This window comes from Nerophis lumbriciformis, linkage group LG06, assembly GCF_033978685.3.
Source record: "Nerophis lumbriciformis linkage group LG06, RoL_Nlum_v2.1, whole genome shotgun sequence".
In the NCBI taxonomy this organism is placed as follows: domain Eukaryota; kingdom Metazoa; phylum Chordata; class Actinopteri; order Syngnathiformes; family Syngnathidae; genus Nerophis; species Nerophis lumbriciformis.
In genome coordinates this window covers 28,695,644-28,713,450 of record NC_084553.2, presented here as the reverse complement: position 1 = coordinate 28,713,450, position 17,807 = coordinate 28,695,644, and the positions used below count along the sequence as shown (strand labels likewise).

The window sequence follows — 17,807 nt, the reverse complement described above, 5'->3', positions numbered from 1 at the left end:
CATTTGTTTGAATAAAAGCAACAAGTGTTATACAAAACAGAAAGGATTTAATTCCTTCCTTCCTTGGTACTTGATATTTTTCAGTTTCCCTCCTAATGATCCTCTTTTATTGCTCTGGGCAGCGACACAGGCAAGATGATTAAAAGCTGGCTAAAAATGAAGGGGAAAAGAAAAGACAACATTTGAGTATTGTTAGCATGTCATTAAAACGACTTCTGTCACCGTCTGACTAATCTCAATAATAATGACCGAGGAAGGTTTTAGGCATTTCTGCTTTTAGACACACTTTGCAGTGAAGGATGGCTGGACTTATAAAAAGTAACCTCTGAAGGACACAGGGATGTTGAATATGTGCATCCATCCTGAACTGTGTTGATTTTCACGGGAAGTTTACATTGGATCCCTAATGGTCTGGATATGTTGTGTGTACAGAACACATATCCTAGTTTTACTGAATGTGGATCACATACAGTACATAATTGTTTTTGCTATTGGTCACTGAACAGATACATAGCACAGTTTCTTATTACGTATTATTGCACTAAGTGAATCGTACTTTCACAGCATTATTTTTTAATTGGCTTGCATTTTGTTATCTTCCAGTTTCCTCATTCATACTAGGACGTATGTTGCCATGGATGCAAAGCAAGTGACTCATGAACACGCTGGTGACGTATTGTCAGAAGCAACTATGAAAAGCTGTGATCATTCAACAGTCTACAATCTAATTACCCCAAATTCTTCACGTTTCATGTGTCAGGTAAACCGTGACGAATGGGGCCGTACGAATCACCATCCTACTGTAGCAACTTCCCAAATAATAGACTTGAGGACAAAATAGATTGACGAAGGCTATAATTGCCCTGATGGATCTGAGTCTGCGATCATTCAGTCAGTGCACTTGAGTTTTGTCTGGCAGTCATCTTTGTTTCCCTTGATAGCACAACAGGGCTCCAGAGACATGTGCAATGTTCTCCGCAGTCGCCACTCTGCCTGAATAATACACTGCAGCTATGTGAGGTGCGACAAGGTGCCAACGTTCAATTCACTTATGGGACTCAACAGCACCAACGTCTGTGGTTTATGGAAAAAGTACATGAATTAATAATCTTCTAATTGACTCTCAGTTCTTTTTCTCCTCAATTCCGGCTTTGATGTGTGTGCTTTCAAACACGAATCCACCCTTTGTGTCAGAAGAGGTTTGGTGACTCTGTGACTAATGACCAAGCAGAAGATTCAGGTCAAGGACACACACATAACCCACGTGTAGGACTATCCAACAACCTTGGTGTGTATCATCCAGCTCGCGTTCCAAATGACCATGAATGATTCCTACTTCTATATTCTCTCCACCTGTTATTATCTTAGACCGTAAAACTACATTTTCAGTCTTCTCTTTGCTCTTCCTTGTAAAAGCGCTAGACCAGAGATATTCAACTAAATTGTTTCGGGGCCACATTTCTAGAAATATAAGGCAGGCTGGACTTCTTATTTAACTATTAGTCTTATTTTGTATACTCCAGTGAACCAGCGTCCTCTAAACTAGAGATTTGTCTATTTATTTTGTGAGAGTGACAGGAGCATTCTGTTGTTTTCAAGGTGCGTCTGCAAAAAAAGCTAGTCAAAGATCATCTCACTGACAGCCTTCCGCTGTTTTTAAGTGTCTGCTGCAAAAAAAATTTTGAACTGAAGTCGCAGGCTACAGGTTGAATAGGCCAAATTATGAAAAAAAGAGGACCTACAGTAAAATGGGACCTTGAGGAACACTACTAATATAACTAAAGAAGTTGAACAAATGACTAATGACTACATCTGGAGTAAACAAGCTACAGCAACTCCTTAGTTACATGAATTACATTACTTTTTTTTTTTTGCAACTGCCACAATGAAGAAGACCTAAAGGGGTGTTGAGCCACGTCTTAGTTATGTAAATCACAAGTTTGAACCCAGTGTTTTATAATCTATATAAAAGCAAGGTTAAAATATCAATGCAAGGATCTGTGTTTACAGTGGTCCAATTTCCTCTGTACAAAAGGAGCACTGTAGTGTTTTTAGGAATTTGCTTCAAAAATATTTGTCTCCCAAGTTTTAAACTGAACTCGCGGGCTGGTATGGTGTCATTCTCCGGCCATATTTGGCCCCTGGGCTGCCAGTTAAATAGCACTGCACTAGACCCTTCACTCTGTCAGGCGTCAGTCGATGTGTTGGCTACTGTTTAGGTGTGACCACCTGTTCATATTATAGATATGCGTGTCTAACGTGCGGAATGCCACTCACAGATAGTGGTGTCCAGCTGACTGTTTCCATCACTCTCCATTTTGACGGTCATTTGTTTTCATCCCTTCCCTTGACAAGGAGGAACAAGATATAGTAGTTGGATGTTAGTCACAGTGCTCTTGAGGGTGTTGGAGTGAAAGACTCTTAAAAAAAGCAACGGATCACATTTTATGGAGTCACAATTGGCCGTGACCAGAGACCCTGTGTCTGAGTATGTCGCATCCCCCACTCACTCGGTCCTATCCTGATAGAGTCAGTTAGGGACCCTTCAGGAAATATGTCCACTGTCAGCAGTTCTCTCACACTAATGCATGGAACCAATCATGCATATTGTACTAATGGTAAATGGCTTATACTTGTATAGCGCTTTTCTACCTTCAAGGTACTCAAAGCCCCATTCACCCATTCACACACACATTCACTGATGGCGGGAGCTGCCATGCAAGGCCCTAACCACGACCCATCAGGAGCAAGGGTGAAGGTGGGGATGGAACCAGGAGCCCTTAGGTTGGTAACATGGCCACTCTTCCACTGCGCCACGTCGTCCCAATCAGGATGTCTGCTCAACTCATGTGCCTTACTTAACAATTCTTAATCTAGATTGTTTGTGCCATAACAGTCGTAAAAACAAGTTTTACCAGGGGCACAGGGGACTTGGGAGTTGATGTTTATTTGGTGAAACAAATTAACACTCAGTAGTGGACAGGTCCCCACAAAGAGCAAACCTAATTGGGTCAAGCGACCATACATTATTTTTTTTGTTTTAATCCGGAAAGCAATCCAAAAACCTGTGTCAAAAACGTCCCTGCAGGAAATGGCACCATCAATGTCCACCCTTGTTGTGACCACATAGACGTTCACTAGAAGAAGGAGAGTGGATGTGGCGAGGACAGTCCCATGACTGAGTGCTTGGTTACTGTCAGCAATAGGAGGCTCGTTTTGTTTAACATTCCCTTTGTTTATAGGTGGATGTGTTTAATGGGATTGGCTGTGACTGGACCCTAACAGGGCCTCACTGACTGATCCCAGCATCTCTGGGAGATCTAGCAGGCGGCCCCTGTCCAAAGCTAGGTTCCCCACTGGGTAATCAGCTCAACTCATCCTGATCGGAGGTGACATTTTAATGTCTGGAGCGAGAGTGTGGTCAGCCCCGCTTAACCTGACCCCTACCCAAGCCACCCCGCCCTTAACAGTGCCCTCTGTTCTCAATTTGCCCATTCTAGGACTGTACAAATCAGGCTAATTTAACTCTTTATGGGCTTGTTAGTGGTTAGCAAGACACCTCTTTATGTTACACAGTGAATTCCTTTTGCAGGTGACAATGCGATGTGGCTCTTCTCGTAGTGGCTCAGAGTGGATTCAGTTCCTCTGTAAGCTCCGGCTTAACTGTTTAAATGTGATGATTCACTTTGTGCCATTGACATGTTTTCTTCCTTTGTAACACTGAGGAGTTTTGAGTGCTTAGCAGCTGCTTGTGTGTGTCTTGCTCTTCAAACATGAGAGGAGGTGATATTTTGTGGGTTAGCAAAGTTGTCATTTGCACAACGGGTTCCCACTCAGGAGGTGTTAACATTAGAGAAAGTGTAAAAATGATAACGACTTTTAAAAGATGGTATGTTTTTATATTTCATGTAATAGAAAAGGGACAAGCGGTAGGAAATGGATGGATGGATGAAAATGCTAAATTTGTTGTGTATCTATGTGTGTATGAAATAAAATAATTTGGGAAGTGCTTCACCAAAAGGGTCTATAATACGATTACATCACGTTGCAAAACCTGAAAACCACAAGTTTAAGGTTTGTTTAAGAATATTTGCCTTTTATTATAATTTGACACAGAATGGAAATATTATGAACCTCGTTTCTTGGATTCGAGGCTGATTCTTTTTAATAAGAATACTCAATAGTAGTGAATTTCTTTCTTTCTATAAAACTTTTATTTAAATATGGTTGTGCCTCAACTAATGACCTTAACTGGTTCTGTGATGGTGCATATTCAAAACACTTGAATCTCAAATCACTGTCTCCTGTTGAAATTATTCTAAATACATTTATTTGGTGCTTTGCCCCACCCAAAACAGCACAATTTGAACACGTAACAGGCTGTCACGCCAAATTTCTTCCCTCGACAACCCCCAACCCCCCCCCCCCCCATTTACTTCCGGGGTCATTTCCTCTTACGTCATTTCTTCTTACGTCACTGACAGTGATCGATGACACTTCGGCTTTGACTGCCCGTTGCTGGAAGGATACTTGTTTTTTTTTTTGTTTTTTTTTTTTTTTATAATATAGCGTTAACAAAACGTCTGTATTAATCGGACAAATTAACTTGAGGATATTCCTGACTGCACATTTGAAGGAGAATTAAACGATTTTTGATTCGTTTTCCACGGGTCAACACTGTCAAGACTTGGTCCTGGGGTTTAGTTTTTCTCGAAGGCAACGGAAAGTTGGCTCGGGCGAGACGGGAATGAAGATACATTTTTTAATTTAGAGACTATAAATACAAAACAAGGAAGTAAACAAAAGGCGCGCACAAAGGCGGAGAACAAACTATGAAACCAAACACTTGCACAAAGGCAAAAACTATGAACAACAAAAAACACTAACTGTGGCTTAATAAACAAAAATTTACTTGGCATGGAACCGGCATGAAAAAAGAGCAGCAAGGATCATAAGGGTGTGGAGAGTGTGCAGAAGCATAAATATGGAGATGTCACCAGAAAGACAAACTGAAAACACTGAACTTAAATACTACAGACATGATTAACGAAAACAGGTGCGTGACTCAAAACGTGAAACAGGTGCGTGACGTGACAGGTGAAAACTAATGGGTTGCTATGGTGATAAACAAGAGTGCACAATGAGTCCAAACGTGAAACAGGTGAAACTAATGGGTAACTATGGAAACAAGACCAGGGAGTGAAAAGCCAGAAACTAAAGAGTCCAATAACTAAACAAAACATGACTATAACAAAACATGATTACACCGACATGACAAACACTACTTCAGGGTTAATTTTTCTTTCAGACGGATGGGTTTTAGGTTGATATTGTTGGCAAACACGATTTACTGAGATTCACTCTAACTTCGGGTAAGAACATACCTTTACTGTATGCGGCTGGTTCGTGGTAGCCCAATATTGAGACGTGAGTAGGAGCAGTTTTTAGCAAATAATAAAAATAATTGCCAACAACCCCGATAATAACCCTGACATGACTTTGAATTCTCTACAATTGTAAACTTTGCCCTCCGTGTCAAGTCACTTTCCGTAATGAGCCAATTATCAGTTGAGGTATAATTGAAGCTGCCTATTAATAAGTATATGCCCAATTGTTTGTCCATAATGTAAATAGCACTGCACATATGTACCTCAGTGAAGTCAGATGACCCGTGGTCAGACAAACAACAATATTTAGAATAAGAACATAAAAATAAAGAAAAACCTTGGGTATTTCTTCAAGACTTTAAAATGAGGCAAAAAACTGCAATGTAAAATGATTTTTTATTGTTTACAAATGTTTTGTTCCAAACATTGTTAAAGTACAGACATTTAACAGTATTATATATTAATTAATATTTTTTGCACGTTACCACGAAGACAGAAGTTCCCAGCAGCGGCCCTAACACTCCGCCTGAAATTTTCCCTAACACTCTGCCTGGAATTTTTCGAAGGCTGCTGGTGTTTGACATAAGTCCCCTGGGAAAGATAAAGACAAATGTCATTCAGTGACACCACCATTTTCAGGAGATTTGGATTCTATCGATCGCTGTCAATGACGTAAGAGGAAATGACCCCGGAAGTAAATGGGGGGGAAGGTTTTTGTAGGGGGAAGAAATTTGGCGTGACAAGGCCTTTTGAAAAAAAACAAACTTCTAGATAAGACACATTGTTCAAAAACAGTACAATACAATGTACTACTAACAACTACAGTAGTTTTATGAAGTGATGCAATAATAATATACAGCATTTAACTTGGGGAGGTACGCTATCTCCTTCCAACTGCTTCGCAGTCATACACACCATCAGCAGCTATTCCATATTTTCATGGATACATGTCCGCTGTTTAAATATTATTTTAACAATCTTGGCTGGGGTGAGACTCATTCTGCTTTAGTATGACGCAGACGAGCAGTGATACGCTCGAATTGCTTCACCAGGTTGGCGGCACACTCTGTCATGTTTTTAATGATTTTTCATTTTTATTCAATGAATATAAGACATTTCTTCTTTTCCATACGGCCCTTTGCACTGATTTTCTTCCTTTTCACGCTTGGAGAATTGTTTTATTTGGATCTTTAGTTGCCAGTTGATGCTAGCGGTTAAGACCAGATGTTTTGGGCAGATCTTACAAGGTTCACTGTGACATTTGCTATGCCAACTAACGGCGGGGTTGATTGTTACTCACATTTTTGCTTGAAACTTAAAGCATAACATTTAGCCAAAAGACAGCTCTTATACTCCTAAATTGAGGTACCGCTTGAAATACAAAAGTAATTCGAAAGATTAAAAACATTTGAATATTACACTTATTTTGAATTTAATGGAGATAATTCTTAATCCATAACAATGAGTATACATTTTTCTTATTATAAGCCTGTGTACCATATAAGGATTTTTCAAATATTATTTTAATTTAAAAGTTACTATATATATGTTTTTGTTTTGTTTTTTTCAAATTCAGAACAAAACAGAGCATATGTATATATACTCTTGTGAACCTCTTCCCCAAAGATGTTTGTGTACTTAGTCTCAAGGTTGAAGGCTCATGTGGACTGAAAATATGAGATGGTGTGAAACCTAAAGCTGCACCCTGTGGCAAACTAACATTTGTATATGATGTTGGGTACAACTCCAACATTGAAAGCAGCATGAGAGTAGAAGTAAATGTGTATGATATATCTTATGAGTTGTATAATCTACTGCCCAATTCCCAATACATGTAGTTATTGCATATTTAGACAGCCCGTTCGTTTTTTACCCTCACTTATATTGATTGACCTGTTCCCAGGATGCGAAGCCTTCAACTCATCATTACGTCTCTTCTTCATCTCTCTGTGCCTATGCAGCAGTGTCTGTCCACTCGGAACAGCGGCACACAGATTCTCCGATCCAGAGCAAAAGGCCCTCGTCACGGTCGGACACGTCTGAGAGCGTGCTCTCCTCAAAGCGTCCCCGGACTGCTGAAAAGCGAGCTGCAGAGCAGGTGAGCACCAAAAATAATCATAAACTTTAGAAACAACCATGAGTGTGATTAACTAAAGGTTTGCGTGTACTAAAACATGTGTAAACTTGATAGCACATGCAAAGCTGATCTACTAAACGCAAAGAGGATTGCGTCTGTCAAGTGAGCAGAATAAGGAGCACAATCCATTTTGCATCTCTGTCTTCATTAATATGCTAAATTTATGCTGATCAACAGAACGCCCACAATACTGAGAGGGGAAAATTCAAATATTATTATTTAGCACACAAAGCCTGATTTACTAAACTAGAAAGTGATTGTGTTTTTATTTAGCATGTCTGAAAAGCTGAAAACCACATGCAAACTGACAGTTCCACAGTTTCGCCGCTGCAAAGAAGAAAGACAATGGACAGAGAATCTTCCTTCCTACGTGTGTGTGTCAATGTATTTGGACTGACATTAATAAAAAATAGTATACATATTGTCTATTCAGCCGCATCCTTTTAGAATTTATACTGTATGCTGGGTGACTTAAGGGACTGATTAAAACACATTAAATTAATGTATTTTGGTGTCCTTTATTGTCTTTAATGGTGTTTGTTTTAAAACAAATTTAAGTATGCAATTTGTTCGTCAAGTGCAGCTTCTCTTTCATGAGCGCACCTTAACAGCTCTTAAAAAAAAGAAGAAAAAAAGGGGGTTTCAATGTTGATGCACTGCATGAGTCCAACTACTTCTAAAATGCCCATTAAAAGTGGTAGATGTCTCCTGCATGTTTTAATACATAGCAAAACGCCACAGGTAGGAGCATGATAACATGAATGTGGGAGTAAATGATCGAGTGTCTCCGTGATGATGCCCCAAATAGTACACGCAAAATCCTCATTTAAATAAGATGGTCTGCACCACTTTTGAATTGTACACGCAGTCTTAATAGTTCACGTGCACACCCGCTAATAGTACACACAATTTTTTGAGTGCACACGCCGTTTAGCATGTAGTATTTGGATCTTAGTAAATCAGGCCCCATGAGTTTACTTCATGAAAGTCCAGTTTTTGTTTTGTCTCCAATATGCAGGCCCTCATTATCAGCTTAAAACGTTCACACCATGTACGTTTGTACATGTTGTATTTACAGTATTTTACCAGGCCTTTTCATAGTGTGCAGGACTTTATTTTCAGTTCTCCTGAAAATTATTTTAGCCTCTCTGCTGCAGTGGCTTTGCTAATTGTGTATAAGGTGGAAAATCAATATGGTATTTGACAGATGAGACCACTTTGAAGTGGGTGCCAAGAGTGAGTGCTTCTCACTATTACACACTTGTCTGTGATCAGAGAAATCTGTTTGCTTGAGGGAAGGCTGGCCACATTCTCTAGCCTCCTCATCCACAGCTTGTCTTCTCTCACAAAGCCATTTCACCCAACTAACCCTGTGAATATTCTCCCCACCTGTCTATCTACTTTCACTCAGATGTACCAGTGCCCTTACTGCAAGTTCACCAACACAGACCTGAATCGTCTCAGAATGCATGTGATGACGCAGCACTCTGTCCAGCCCATGTTACGCTGCCCGCTGTGTCAGGACATGCTCAACAACAAGGTCCACCTGCAGTTCCACCTCACGCACCTGCACAGTGTCGCGCCCGACTGTGTTGATAAGCTAATTGCCACAGTAAGTCTATGACATCATCAGGAAAGTTCAACATTTTCCAGTTTTGTTGGTTATTGAAATAGTTTATTGTTGCCCTTTGTTGTCAGATATGATATGTTCAATGTAGTACATTCATTATTTGATAGATGAATAGGTGTGCTTCACTACTTGGAACCGTATAAAAAGCACCAGATACTGAGGCCTGAAGTTAGATTTATGTCACCTGCAGTGTACTGGTGTATTGTTCTCAGCTGAGAGTCTTGGTAGTCTCCTTGCTTCAATAATGCTCATCAAAGGGGAGATTAAATTTTATTTGCCCTGTTTTCTTGTAAATCACTGAGCAAATCGTTGCTCTGTTCTATCTTGTGCATCTCAATAGCTTGCCGGACAATCGCACAGTAAAACATTACTCCATCTACCGCCTGGCCCTCTTCGCCCACCCTATCTAGAAAGTAAATGCCAAGCGCATTAGTATGGTAGATGGCAATATTTATTTATTTTATAGGGGTTGTAACATACTGAACCACTACAGAGTAGCATGTCAGAAGAGCAGTAATAGAAGATGCATCAAAGCCACTACCTTTTTATAACTAGTGAATTCTGATGGAAAAGTACTTTATCCTTTTCACTCATCTTAGTAGAGGAGCATAATTAATTCTGAGATAGGTGACTTTTATTTCTTGCCAAGCATGCATAATGATATGTTCTTACTTCTACCTTCCATCCTTTTATCATTCTATTGTCTTTGTAGCCCACACTTCGGCTTCTGTTTCAACCCAAAGTCTTTAGTCTTTCTTTTAGGACAGTTTTAGTTCCCCCACATTGGTATTTCCGATGTTTTAGTGCACAATTGTAATCAAAGCCTCATATATCATGCTAGTTCATTATCATGAAATTGGTGTAAATGTTTAATTACACGGCCGGTTATTTACTACACTGCTGTTCTCTTAATCCTAAATGTGATTTTTCTAATTAAACTAAACATTGGTCTTGTTTGCTGAAGGGCACAAAAGTTGCAATCAGTTCTTTATCTCCTCCAGCCGCCCCTCTTGCTGCATGATTCATTTTCATTCTGTGTAAGACGACGGCAATGGAAATGAGGGTGCTTCATTAATTCTGGGTCTAGCTGGATGATAGCCATTTTGAACTATGTTTGCCAATTAGACGGGCCAATTCAAAAGTGACCTTGGGATACTTTGCTCTTTTCGCTAATAGCCTAATAAAGTAGTTGTCTAGAATTACTCAGCTTTGTTTTTGTTTTGTGGCTCCACTCCGCTAGACAGGAGAGAAAGCACAATAACAAAGAGTGGACAATTATGGTAATTTTTAATGATGGTTAGTAATCATTCATGGCCTGGAAAAAAAACAGTTGGAGGGTTTTATTGTTGCGTAATCTGAATGCAAGATTGATATACAACACATATTTGTGTTTTGTTTGTTCCAGGTGACCGCAACTGATGTTCTCCCTGCAAGCATGTTCATACCCGTGCCTGGTCCATTAAAAGAAACACAGAATCCTTCACATGCTGTTGCCAACTCCGAAGATACAAAGAAACAAGCTGGTTAGTATTTGGCTGTGTTGTACATTTTGTAACGAAACAAGAATCTGTTGATTTTAACTGATAGACTGTGACATCTAGGTTGAGTTTTAATCATCTTCTGTTTTTTTCACAGATTCATCAGATGTTAATCTTGAGAAAGGGGTTTCATTGCCTACAGAAATAGCTGAAGCTCGCAAGTCCCCTCTAGAAGATCAACAAACAGAGAAGGATGATGCGACAGGATTCCTGTGCTGGAAGAAAGGCTGTAATCAAGTGTTCAAGTCATCCAACTCTCTCCAGATGCACTTCAATGAAGTCCACAACAAAAGGCCTCAGCTGCCTGTGTCAGATCGCCATGTCTACAAGTACCGTTGTAACCAATGCAGCTTGGCCTTTAAGACCGTGGAGAAGCTACAGCTCCATTCCCAGTACCATGTGATCAGAGCAGCCACTATGTGCTGCCTCTGCCAGCGGAGTTTCAGGACACTACAAGCATTAAAGAAACATTTAGAAACAAGCCACCTGGAGTTGAGTGAAGCTGATATCCAACAGCTGTATGGCGGCTTATTGATGAATGGGGACATTATGGTCATGAGTGACGTAGCCCTTGGTGATGAGCATGGAGGTCTGGGAGAAGATGACAAAGAGGGAGATGAGAGTGACACCGAAGAAAAGCAAAGTCCAACAGGCAGTGACTCTGGCTCTCTGCTGGAAGATTCTGGATCTGAACCCAAACGTGCTTTGCCATTCAGAAAGGGCCCCAACTTTACAATGGAAAAGTTTTTGGATCCATCTCGTCCTTTCAAATGCACAGTCTGCAAAGAGTCTTTCACACAGAAGAACATTCTTCTTGTTCACTACAACTCTGTCTCCCATCTGCACAAGGTGAAACGAGCTCTTCAGGAGTCTACCACTGGTCAGCCAGAGCCCACGAGCAGCCCTGACAACAAGCCATTTAAGTGTAGCACCTGTAACGTGGCATACAGCCAGAGTTCTACTTTGGAAATCCACATGCGCTCTGTTTTACACCAAACAAAAGCTAGGGCAGCCAAACTTGAAGCGGCAGGGGGAATACCAAGCTCTGCAAGTATTACTGCCACGAGTGGCGGAAGTACTATAATCAGCACTTCAACAAGTCCCAGCCCAGCAAGCAATTCAACAAACTCTACCAACCACAGTTCTTCTGGGTCTCAAACAGCTCAGAGTTTCATTGGAGGAACTCACACGTCCCAGGGTCACAGCCATGAGACTAGCAGCTTAGTCATCAGCCGTTCCTCACCATCAGAGAACCATGAAGCAAAAAAGGCAAAATATACAGACATGTTGTCTGCAAGAGGACAACAACAGCTTCAGCAACAACATCAATTAGCTCAAGCTCAAGCCCAGGCCCAAGCCCAACTTCAGCAAGAGCTACAGCAACAGGCTGCTCTTCTGCAATCCCAGCTCTTTAACCCAGCACTTCTGCAGCACTTCCCCATGACAACTGATGCACTTATTTCCTTGCAACAGCAGCAGTTGCTGTTTCCTTTCTATATCCCTGGAGGAGAATTTCAGCTAAACCCAGAGATCAACATCAGTAATTCAGCACTTGGCCTAACAGGATCAACAACCTCGCTGCTAGAAGATCTCAAAAACTCAGCCCAGCAGAGTTGCTTACAGCAGCAACTGATGCACCACCACCTTCAGCAACAACAACAGCAGCAGCAGCCTCACGCACAGGCTCAAGGGCAGATGGCTTTGCTGCAGCAGAGTGCTTCTCTCCACCAGCAAGTTGAAAAAAAACAGAAGCCTTCTTCCTCTCAAATTGACAAAGAAAAAGACTTGCAAAGAGAAAAAAACATTACTGAAAAAAACGATGATGCCAACAAAGATTCAATGGACAAACTAAAAGAAAGGAAGGAACTTCAACATATTTCAACCAGTATAAGCCATGACACAGGCTTACTTCCACCAAGAATTGCTTCAGATGCCCGTGGAAATGCAACCAAAGCCCTGCTAGAAAATTTTGGGTTTGAGTTAGTGATACAGTATAATGAAAATAAACAAAAATCCCAGAAAAAAGGAACTGGTGGACCAGGTGGCATCACAAGAGTGGTTGATCCCATTGAGAGATTAGAGAAACTGGAATGTGAAGCCTGCGGCAAGCTGTTTTCGAATGTACTGATTCTAAAGAGCCACCAAGAGCATATCCACCAGGCTTTCTTTCCATTCCGATCCCTTGAGAGATTCGCCAAGGAATACAGAGAGAATTATGATAAACTATATCCACTGAGACCCCCTACACCAGAGGCTGCTCCAGCTCCTCCACCTCCTCCCCCACCTCCTCCACCCCAAAGAGCTCCCACACCAAATATTCCTGTCTCCGCTGCCTCACTCACACCTCCGACTGTACCTACTCCACAGCCTCAAATTACCATGCCTCAAATTACCATGTCAATGGATTTGCCTATCTTCTCACCACTAATGATGCAGCCCATGTCTCTCCAGTCCTTGCCCACCCAGATGCCCCCTCAACTACAATCTGTTGAAACTAGCCTGGCCTCAGACTTGGCCCAGCTGTACCAACAACAACTCACTCCAGCCATGCTCCAGCAGCAACAGAACAAGAGGCCACGGACACGTATCACAGATGACCAGCTTCGGGTCTTGCGACAGTACTTTGATATTAACAATTCACCCAATGAAGAACAGATTAAAGAAATGGCTGATAAATCAGGATTGCAACAAAAAGTCATAAAGCACTGGTTCAGAAACACCCTTTTCAAAGAAAGACAGCGCAACAAAGACTCACCATACAACTTCAATAATCCACCAACCACAACACTTGAAGACACTAAAATTGACTCTAAACCTCCTTCCCCTGAACCACAGAAGCACGATTTTTATGGAAGTAAGAGATCTTCTAGAACTAGGTTTACTGATTACCAGCTGAGAATCCTACAAGATTTCTTTGATGCCAATGCCTATCCTAAAGACGATGAGTTTGAACAGCTTTCCAACCTTCTAGGCCTCCCTACTCGTGTCATTGTTGTTTGGTTCCAAAATGCTCGCCAGAAGGCAAGAAAAAATTATGAAAACCAGAGTGACGGGGTGAAAGAGGGCGAGAGACGAGAACTCTCAAACGACCGATATATTCGCACCTCAAATCTAAATTACCAGTGTAAAAAATGCAGCCTTGTGTTCCAAAGAATATTTGATCTGATAAAACACCAGAAGAAACTATGCTACAAAGATGAGGATGAAGACGGGCAATATGAAAGCCACAATGAGGATTCTATGGATCTTTCTAATGAATGTTATACTCCCTCTGGTTCTTCCTGCCACACTCCAATGCCGTCGTCCTCAAGTCTGTGCCCCCTGCCACCTTCCACTTCAGCATTCGCACACCTCTCTTCAGCTGATAAGGATGAGGCGTCACCAGCAACCACCTCAAACCTCCATGAAGAAAAGTCAAAAGAGCTATCAGGCATCTCTGCTGATCCCCAAGAAAATAAAACAGCTATCAAGCAGGAAAATGTTCCGCAAACCCAGTCCGAGTCACAGCAGCTTAGACATCAGCGAGAAGAGAAGATGCAGTGTCTTACCAAGCCCAACAAACATTCCTCTTCTTCCTTCAATCAACAACAACAGAGTGGTCCATCAGCTTCTCAGACAAGCCAGGCCCCGTCTCAAAGCTCCCACATGAGCCATAATCCACACCTGAGCTCTGCTACACAACAAATGGCCCAGCAGATGATCCAATATCAGTGTGATCAGTGCAAGATTGGCTTCCCCTCTTTTGAGCACTGGCAGGAGCACCAGCAACTACACTTCCTCTCTGTGCAAAATCAGTTCATCCACCCACAATTTCTTGACCGCCCAATGGACATGCCTTTCATGCTATTTGACCCAAGCAATCCTCTCCTAGCAAGTCAGCTACTCTCTGGGGCAATGCCCCAGATTCCCACCAGCACTGCCACCTCTCCATCCACACCCACCTCCACCATGAACTCCCTAAAACGGAAGCTAGAGGAGAAAGCTGGCACTAGCCCGGGAGAGAATGACAGCACAAATAGTGAAGAGCCACAGAGAGATAAGCGGCTTAGAACCACCATCACACCTGAGCAGCTGGAGATTCTCTATCAGAAGTATCTATTAGATTCTAACCCTACACGCAAGATGCTTGACCACATTGCTCATGAGGTGGGGTTGAAGAAAAGAGTCGTGCAAGTCTGGTTTCAAAATACCAGAGCAAGAGAGAGAAAAGGACAGTTTAGGGCAGTGGGGCCGGCTCAAGCTCATCGAAGATGCCCTTTTTGCAGAGCTCTTTTTAAAGCAAAAACTGCTCTTGAGGCACACATTCGCTCTCGCCATTGGCACGAGGCCAAACGTGCTGGCTATAATTTGGCCCTGACTAGTATGCTACCTGATCAGGAGGGCATGCAAATGAAGTTGGATGCCTTGGAGGCAGCAAGCTATTCCCAAATGGTGTCGTCAAATATGGATGGACAAAGCTCTTCAATGTCTCCTGTGAATAGAGGAATGGATTTGTCTCCCAGAGCTCTACTAAGTCCTTCATCTATTAAAGTTGAGGGTATGGAAGATTTTGAGAACACAGCCATGTCTTCTGTGAACCTCAGCTTTGATCCAAACAAGTTGGATAATGACGACTGTTCTTCTGTCAATACAGCCATCACAGATACAACGACAGGTGATGAAGCTAATGCTGATAATGACAGTGCTGATGCAAAACACAGCCAAAGTAGTAGTGATTACCTGTCTAAACCTGGAGGGACTGCCCCCATCCTTGACAATGATGACCAGATGTCCTCAGGGCTGGTAAGCCCTGCAACAAGCTATTATGCTAAGGACTATGAAAATGAACATATAATTGACCACAGCGAGACATCTAGCATGGCTGATCCATGCTCGCCAAGTCCTGGAGCTTCAGGTACCAGGAGCATTGACAGTGGAGATCGCCCTGGTCAAAAGCGCTTCCGAACCCAGATGACCAACCTCCAACTTAAATTATTGAAGTCCTGTTTTAATGACTACAGAACTCCCACTATGCTTGAATGTGAGGTACTTGGCAATGATATTGGACTTCCAAAGAGAGTGGTTCAGGTGTGGTTTCAAAATGCCCGTGCCAAGGAGAAAAAGGCAAAACTAAACATGGCCAAGCACTTTGGAATCAATCAGACATCCTATGAGGGGCCGAAGACTGAATGCACTTTGTGCGGTGTAAAGTACAGTGCCCGCCTCTCTGTCCGCGATCACATATTCTCCCAGCAGCACATCTCCAAGGTGAAGGATACCATTGGCAGCCAGATCGATAAGGAAAAAGAATACTTTGACCCAGCTACTGTCCGTCAACTTATGGCTCAGCAAGAGATGGACCGCATTAAGAAGGCCAATGAAGTTTTAGGGTTGGCACAGCAGCAGGTCATGCAGCAACAGGGGATGTTTGATAACCCAGCAATGCAGGCGTTGAATCTCCAGTCAGCCTATTCTAATCTGCAAGGCATTCCACCTGTCCTCTTGCCAGGGGTTGGAAGCCCCTCTCTTTCCAGCTTTAACTCCTCTAATTCAGGTATGTTGTCATTATTTTATCAGTAAACAGCTGTCAAATTATTTTATTTTTTTAATCAGTGTAATCACATTTTGGAAGTTGGATTAATCATGATTAGGGGTGTAGCGATTAGTTTCAACAACGATTAGATTCGATTCAGAATTTGTGGTTGCCGATACGATTAGTTTATGTAGAACAATACAATCCAAAACAATTCAGTGAGGTGAAATCTAACAGTCACTTTTTAGCCAAAAATTCAACCAATGTGACCGTAAAATAAATATTGGACACTTTCCTATGTTCCTTTTATTTCTTGTAAGGGAATTAGATATACATGTAAATTAATTATGGATACAAACAAGCAAGTAAACAACAATTAAAGGCCAATGCATTCACATCTTATTTGAATAAAGTACAACCAACAGTTTAGGTTGAATTAACAAGAGTAAACCTTTTCCTCTCTCATTTTCAACATTCAAGACATTTTCAATAAAAGTACTTTAGCCAACATTTTAACAGTGTTTACCTGCTACTTCCGCTTTTGTTTTTCCAACATAGAAATAATACAATATTAATACCAAAAATGCAACAAACATCTCTTTAGGTTGAATTAGCAGTAGAGTTATTTACTACTTTTGCTGTTGTTTTTCAACATAAAAATGTTACAAATACAACATTAATGTAATAAATGATGTCCACCCAAATCATTTCAGGATAAATGAGCAGTGGTTTGACCTGCTACTACTGCAGTGTCCGAGGTGTAGGGCGTTTAAAGCACTCTTTTGAAAGACAAAAATGTAGGAACTTTAGGAAGTCTTTTGAAGCCAGCGTGCTGACTCCGTTTATTATACTCACATCACATTCGACATCCTAAGACGTCATCCTTGCGCCAACACTCTGAGACATGACTAGTCAACAAATATTCAAACTGTTACACTACTCTAATTTTAATAAACAGCAGTGCAGTAAAATTGAACCAAAGAGAACCAAAGAGCAAGTGTAACCAACTAATAACTTTGTGTTGCTTCTCCATTAACGGTGCCTGGTTGGCGTGTGTTAAGTCCCATGGCGCCATAGTAGGTGGTTCGAGAGATTTGTGGTGGCCATTGTATTTTACTTAACCTGCAGTGAGCGACCTATTTAGAACATCTCTGTCTTTGCAAAAGCCTAAGTGTTTTCACACACTGGACCGTAATGGTGGCTTGTTAATTTCCCGTCAGTCTGCTTCTCTTCCGGTATCCACCATACTTGTTTTATTGACTGATGGCACGTGGCAATGACATCACAGATGGGCAACAGACTCACGTAATATCTAACATCTTTATTTATTTAAAAATGCCAAAAATAACTTTATATAAATCAAATGTTTACTTTTCTAGTATTGATAATATTGATTAATTACTTTTTAAAACAATGTTACAGTGATATATAGCTTCTGGAAGGCCAACTAGGAGGGCACAGCTCGATGTACTTAAATTTTAGGATTATAAATGTATCTATCAATCAATCGTTACACCCCTAATCATGATTAATCACAGGTGATTACTCGCTTGCATAAATTAAATTAACTTAAGAAAAACAATTTTTATATGTATGCTCAAAT

The 17,807-nt window shown here is 41.3% G+C and overlaps 1 protein-coding gene across 6 annotated transcripts in view; it reads left to right on the top strand.

Annotated features, from left to right (window-relative positions):
* The window catches only part of zfhx3b (zinc finger homeobox 3b), a 435,085-nt gene that overhangs the window by 404,291 nt on the left and 12,987 nt on the right, over positions 1-17,807 (top strand). For all 6 annotated transcript variants that reach the window (XM_061964037.1, XM_061964041.1, XM_061964035.1 and 3 more), the window contains 4 exons: positions 7,349-7,485; positions 8,936-9,136; positions 10,560-10,677; positions 10,790-16,225. In XM_061964037.1, coding sequence (XP_061820021.1) covers positions 7,349-7,485; positions 8,936-9,136; positions 10,560-10,677; positions 10,790-16,225 — 5,892 coding nt within the window. The remainder of the gene's footprint in view (positions 1-7,348; positions 7,486-8,935; positions 9,137-10,559; positions 10,678-10,789; positions 16,226-17,807) is intronic.